Genomic DNA, 6,620 nt, shown 5'->3' on the forward strand with positions numbered 1-6,620 from the left:
GGGAGAGCGAGCAACGGAGGGAGGGGGGATGGAGGGAGTGGGGGTGGGGCCTCAGGGAAGGGGCGGAGCAAGGGCGAGGCAAGGGTGTTCTATTTTCTGCAAATAGAAATTCAGCAGTCCTACACATGGGCAGAGCTCGGCACCCAAGGAAGGGATTTTCAGAGGCCCGCAAGCTGAGCAGGCCAGGAGTGAAATGCAGAGGAAAGGGGTGGGGTTTAGGGCCCAGATTCACAGCTCCTATTGATCTGGGCCTTCCACCCCACAGGGACAGCTGGCACTAGGTGCCTCTCTCCAGCCGGGACCCTCAGCCACTAACCCTCGCCTGGAGATGGGGACCTGAGCCAGCTCAGCCATTTCTCAGATAAAACCAAAGTGAGAGCAGGAGTCCCTAGTCCCCGTCACCTAGAGATCAGGGCACTCAGCTGGGATGTGGAAGACATGGGGTCAAATCCCAGTGCTGCCTGATTCAGAGCAGGACGTGAACCAAGATCTCCCACGTCCCCGTGGAAGACCCTGTGCACCAGGCTGTTTGGGAGGGTGTCTCTCAGCCACTCCTATCCCAGCTGTTCCACTTTCTATACATAACTCCATGGTCACTGGGCCAGAGAGAGACTCCGATCCTGGAGATGCCCCTGCCCTGTGCCCCAGAACAGCCGGGCGGAGGATCCGGGATTGCTACACGTTTGGCTGAGTCTAGCGCAATAGAGTCGCTGTGCTCCTGTTTCCTGAGGGGAAGGGAAATTGAGGCTTTTGCAGTGGGCGATGGGGCATTCTCATTCATTGGCTGGCTCGCGTGGGAAACTCCAGCCCGGAGGCAGAGGAATGAACAGCCACAGTGGAAGCTCCTCTCCTCTCACGGCCGTCTCTGCTCCCTCGCGGGGAGGACGTGCACCATGAGGATCCCGGCCAGCAGGGCTCCCAGCACCCCCAGCACAAGGATCCCCTTGGCGCGGCAGTAGGACAGCGCTGGGGTCTGGGGCAGAACGGGACCTGAAGGAATAAATCAATGTTTAGGGGCTTCGCGCCGTCTGGAAACCCAAATCTATACCGAGTGCCGGGAGCTCTGACTCCAAAGACCCCAGTGAGCTGGCATGCAAACACCCAGCTGTTCCCTTTGGGCCAGACCCTTGGTGCCCCCCAGCGACAGACCTTCCTGCCCAGTGCCAGGGTGGGGTGTAGGAATTGGGGAGTAGTTCCCTTAAAAAGCCTGCGAGCCCACTAGTGGTGCTCACTGTGCCCCAGAACCCAGCCAGAGCAGCAGGGGGGTGTACGAGCCAGGCCCGCATGGGCCGTTCCCTGCTGCGTGCGCTCGAGTGGGGGGGATGGAGCGAGCATCACCTTCACAGGCCACCTTGGGGGAGGCGCTGGCCGAGCTGTTGCTGACGGGGTTTGTGGCCGTGCAGGTGATGGGCGAGTCCTCGTCCCCCAGTCTGTGCTGGAGCAGCAGGGATTCCTCGGTGGCGAGAACGGCGCCTCCTGCTGGACGTGTCCAGGTGTAATTGAGGTGCCTGGCTCTCTCCCCAGCACTGCAGGTGAAGGTCACGTTGCAAGTGCCGTTCCCAATCATCACAGGATGGACCCTGATCTCCGGCTCCGACAGTCGCTCTGTGGCCCAGATGGGGGCAGGAAATACAAAATAACTCTGTACAGAGGCTGCCGAGGTGAGAACCTGCTGCAGGCTCCCCCCGCTGATGGCCTGAGACTACAGGCCGGGGAGCTGACACACAGGGATCTCTCCCCCTTAGCAACTTTCCCCCACGTGTGAGAGCAACACCTAACCTCACTGCGCCATGTGGCTGGGACAGGAGAGGTCACCTTCCATAAGATAGCAAGTGTGAAAAATCGGGACACTTCGTTTTTGGGGGGGGGGGGGGGGTTGTAATGTTGCCTATATAAGACAATGCCCCTAATCAGGACATCTGGTCACCCTACTCTTCCAGCCAGGGGCCAGATCCTGTTCAGGGGAGGGGTTTAGCTGCCCCCCACTCTCCCCAAGGGACAGATTCAGGGTCTGCAGGAGCCATGTTTGTAGACATTGTAGGCTTATGGCAGGACCCTGTGAATAGGCTGCAACTTTACCTTTGTGTCTCCCCTACCCTGTCCTCCCCTGTCTCTGTCTATCTCTCGCCTTTCCCCAATAGCCTTCTGCTTATTTTCTTTAAGCTGTGAGTCCAAGCCCAAACCCTAGACTTGGGCTATCAACTATCCATCTCAATACACACCTATCATCTAGTCTATCTCTCTATCTATCTATCCCCATACACCCCATCTATCTATCTATCTATCTATCTATCTATCTATCTATCCCTTACACACCAATCCATCTATCTATCTATCTATCTATCTATCTATCTATCCCTTACACACCAATCCATCTATCTATCCATCCTTCTCCTTTGTTCATTCAGAGAGCTTTAAGTACTGTAATAGCTTGGTCCCAGAGGGAAGTCCTGGCTCACCCCAAGGTGCCCCTCCAGATACCAAACGGTCTGCTAAAAGCTTCTTGTGAAGCCGGCATCTCACTTGAAGTCCACATTACCACCTCCCGCTCCCAGCGTCTGCACCTCCCCCCACCCACACGCATAGACACTCACTGTAGATGAGCAATGGATAGTCACAGTAGTACATATTGTGTGCGACTGTGTTTTCCGCTACTCCATATTCACCCTCATCTGCCATCGTCAGGTCGCTGATCTCCAGCGAATAGCTCTGGCCGTGGAGTCTCACTCGCCCTCTGTATCTCTCGTCCTCCACAGTGAGACGGGGCAGGGCTCCGGGGCCCCCCGGTGTGACAACAGCAAGACGCACCCTTCTGCCTGAGGGTGCGTCCTGGCGCGGGCTGGGTGCGGACCAGGTGATGCTCTTGAACATCTCCCCGGAATCAAGCGGGAGGACGACTGATTCTCCCAGAATACCGTTCATCAGTTTGGGGAGACAAACTGATTGAGCAGGACTTGCGTCTGACAACACAGAATAAAAGGGTCCAGGAAACAGACCAAGCCCAGCCATCCCCGACCTGGCACTGCAACTCCCTCCAGTCACAGAGTGTGAATTACAAAAGCTCTTTGACCTTTGTTAGCACCTCACTGGTTTGAGCCCCTGGGCCCCTTACGCCCATCAGTGAATTCTTGGGCCTGTCTTAGATGGGAGGTCAGACTAGATGACCCCAAGGGTCTCTTCTGGCCTTGGAATCCCTGAATTAAGCCACATGATATGCCGTGTGTAGGAGGGAAATACAGTCCTGTCCCTTTAAAATTTCTCCTCTCCTATGGGTAGGTGGGGAAATCTCCTTTCACACAGGAACTCAGTGTTACCCAATGGCATTCATCATGCAGGACTGGAGGAATTTTTAAAGGGCCGGTAATAAATGATCTCCAAATGGAGAAACTGAGGCACAGAGTGGTGCAGTGACCTGCACCGGGTCACTGGCAGAGTCGGGAACAGGAGGGGAGGGTTCTGGGGCCATGACGCCAGGCTGTGGGTTTCATTCCCTAGCCACCTGTTTCTTGCTCTCCCTGCTGCCTCTTCCAGAGGGTGCTGAGGTTACAGCAATGCTGGAGTTGTAAAGGGAGAGAACCCAGCTCTCCTGTCGGCCAGCTCTGGGCTCTCACTGCTGGGCCTTCCTGCCTCTCCCTGGGGGTCATTGTCTTGTTTAACAATGTGCCCGTGACCCCCCAAACCCTCAGTTCTTTTCATGGAGGCAGCAGCCCCGGTGAGTACCCAGGGTGGCTGAGGGTCACTGCCTGGCAAACTACCCTCCTGCGAACAAACACCCCACAGGGCGAAGGAGAGAACCTCCATCGTGGACGGCACGGGATGGTGGGGGGGGGAGCGGAGAAGAGGCCAGCCAGGAACAGAGGCCAAGAGTCGGCGCCATGTCTCTCCAACTTTCCCTCTGCTTGGGCAACATGTGGGTCAGGGACGCAGGATCAGGCCCTCGCGCTGGCTGGGCTCAGACTGCACTGGATCCCTGAGGGGAGTGAGACCCTCCCAGCCCGGCCCAGCTCCTGCTTCCATCCCCTCCCAAGATTCACCCTTTCATTTCCAGCCCCCCCGCTGGGGTGGATCCAGCCCCGCGTAACTTACCCCTGGGCTGGGAAACCAGCAGGAGGAAAAGAAGGAAGGGACGGGGAGCTCCTGCCATCCTGGTGGGCTACAGAACAGGGAGCAGTCAGTGTCCGTGGAGTGATCGGTCAGAGACTGGGACAGTCGGGCCGGCCAGGTCTGGGTGCCGGGGGGATTCTGGCATCACTCCACTGAGCAGCGAGGGCTCTGGGAGGCTAAACCCAGCGCCCGCAGCTTCGAAGCCTCCTTTTCATCAGCTGATCTACCCTGTGGCAGGCACAGGATGAGATAACCCCCCCGCTGCCCCGCCCTGTTCTCCCCTGCCCTTCCCCCTCATGGGGCCTTCTGCCACCCAGTCGCTCGCACACAGGTTCAGCCCGACTCTGACACCCCCGCGCCATGGGGCGCCCAGCCCTTCCCTTGGGAGACAGTGACAGGGAACCGGGATGCCTCTGGGGAGATGCTGCCTAAGAGGTCCTTTCCTAGGCCCTTCCCAGTTACACCTTGCTGGGATGATCGGTCTTGTGCATTGCAGCCGTGCCCGGGAGCCCGAATCACTGAGCAGCCCAAGAACTGACACAGCAAGATACAGGAAAGGAGATAAGCGATTCTAGATAGACAGTGCCTGATGCTGTATGCCCCTGCAGCCCACACTGTAACAGTGGCAAAAGGAATTGATCCCCTGCAGATTCTCCAGCAATTGACACACGCAGGCCAGTGTCCTCACCGGTGGGCTGGGGCCTTTCCAAATGCTCCATCCATAGATTCAGTTTGGTGGGTGGCTCCGGCTCTTAATTCCTGTCTTGGCCTTCCCCCCAGCACGGCAGTTTCACGTGGTGCCCGGGTCACAGCGTGGCTAGATAATCTCTGGTTCTGATAGGTGCTCAGAGTGTGGGGGATGCAACGAACAGGGACAGAGACACTGCTGTAAAAGGAAACTGCCACAGGTTCTCAAACCTGACACTGCCAGCGTGTCTGAGATGGGATACTGATCTAGACACAAAACTTTGTTCAGGACGCCTTGCAGCTCACCAGCTGTGAGACCCTGGAGCGAGCGAAAAACCCCAAGAAGCCATTATAGAGACAGGTCATTTAGAGTTCTGGTGAAACTTACAAGAAACCCCAAAGCTTGAAAGTCTGGAAATTCCCAGTTAAGCCCCCAATGCCCTTAACTCTGCCCTTCTCAGTCTTCCATCTTCCCTTGCAGGTAGGGTATCAGAAATGTGCTCCATAGCCCATCCAGTTGTTCCCACAACTATGAGTTGCTCTGCCCCCGCACTGATCACTACTATTGCCACAGAATCATGTGATGACTTGATCTGGGCCTGGTAAGTTTGTACAAGGAGATTGTCATAGATTCAGATTGTGAGGCCAGAAGGGACCATTAGATCATCTAATGTGACCTCCCGTATAACACAGGCCATAAAAGTGATGTGCCAGCTCTGGATCTAATGGTCCTTGGAGAACTAGCTGGCACATGGGACTATGAGGCCAGTCCTGCCAAATGCAGAGAATTGTGAAAGACATCAGCCCAATTAAGGAAAATTGAGCTAAACCCAAATTCTCTTAGGGCTAGTCTACACTACAGAGGTTTTGCTGCTATAGCTCTACAGGCAAAGTCCCCTCGTGGACACGTACCTTCTACCAGCTAAAGGAGTTCTCTTGGCAGTACAGTTAAATGACATAAGCTGTATCAGAGTGGGTATAAGCTGTGTCTACACTGGCAGAGCATTTCAGTGTGATTTTTCTCCTTTTCCTAGCCACCCTCGTTATGTCAGCAAAATTCTGTAGCATAGACTTGGCCTTAACCCTGCCATGAGAGGTAGAGCAGGGGTCGCAATCTTAATTTCCCTTAGGGCCAGGGCCAGTCCTCAAATCCTCCCAGCGGGCCAGTAAAGTCGCTGAAGATGGTGTTCAGACAAGAAAATGTGCATATTGTATTTTTTATTTTGAATTTCTTAGCACTAATAAAACTGTCATACAACTTGATACAATTCTTCCCCTGCCAGAGAGTTCATAGAATCATAGAATATCAGGGTTGGAAGGGACCTCAGGAGGTCATCTAGTCCAACCCCCTGCTCAAAGCAGGACCGATCCCCGAGTTTTTAGTGTTTGCCAGACACCCGGCAACGCTTCCATTCTGTCAGTTTGTTGATGTTTGACCTCAGTGACTGAGCAGTTGAAACCTTCAGGATGCAGCAAGGCGGGCATCAGACAGTTGTGTTCGGAATTTTGACTTGTTTATATTCATTGTGGAGAAAAGTGACGCGGCTCCATGGCTGACTCTGCCCGGCGACTAGTGATGGTATCTCTGTCCCTCTCCCCCAGCCAATGGGAGCTGCGGGGGACGGTGCCTGCAGCAGACAGAGCTGGCAGCGTGGCTTCCTGCGTTTCTCCTCCACGGGCCACAGTGGGGAGGTTCTCAGGACGCGGATGGCCCACGGGCTGGAAGTTTGAGACCCCAGAGATAGAGCCACATCACCCCATCAAATGCCTTTTCAGCATCTGCGTCTGTTGACAGGCAACCTGACAGCTCATGAGTCTAACAGGATGAC

The 6,620-nt window shown here is 55.3% G+C and overlaps 1 protein-coding gene across 1 annotated transcript; it reads right to left on the bottom strand.

The window, feature by feature from the left end:
- Nucleotides 1-799: 799 nt before the first annotated feature.
- On the bottom strand, nucleotides 800-4,213 carry LOC144280025 (SLAM family member 9-like). Its single transcript, XM_077841721.1, has 4 exons — nucleotides 4,087-4,213; nucleotides 2,595-2,960; nucleotides 1,339-1,605; nucleotides 800-990 (listed from the first exon to the last, which is right to left on the bottom strand). Exons 1-4 carry the CDS (start codon nucleotides 4,142-4,144, stop codon nucleotides 854-856), a joined length of 828 nt encoding a protein of 275 aa, XP_077697847.1. The 5' UTR covers nucleotides 4,145-4,213; the 3' UTR covers nucleotides 800-853.
- Between the last annotated feature and the right edge of the window lie 2,407 nt (nucleotides 4,214-6,620).

This window comes from Eretmochelys imbricata, chromosome 24 (genome assembly GCF_965152235.1).
Source record: "Eretmochelys imbricata isolate rEreImb1 chromosome 24, rEreImb1.hap1, whole genome shotgun sequence".
Lineage (NCBI taxonomy): Eukaryota > Metazoa > Chordata > Testudines > Cheloniidae > Eretmochelys > Eretmochelys imbricata.

Coding starts and splice junctions, on each gene's coding strand:
- LOC144280025 (XM_077841721.1), bottom strand. CDS start 4,144: ATGGCAGGAGCTCCCCGTCCCTTCCTTCTTTTCCTCCTGCTGGTTTCC. Junction 2,961..4,086: donor GCTGGTTTCCCAGCCCAGGG/GTAAGTTACGCG, acceptor CTGTGTTGTCAG/ACGCAAGTCCTGCTCAATCA. Junction 1,606..2,594: donor CTATCCATTGCTCATCTACA/GTGAGTGTCTAT, acceptor TCTGGGCCACAG/AGCGACTGTCGGAGCCGGAG.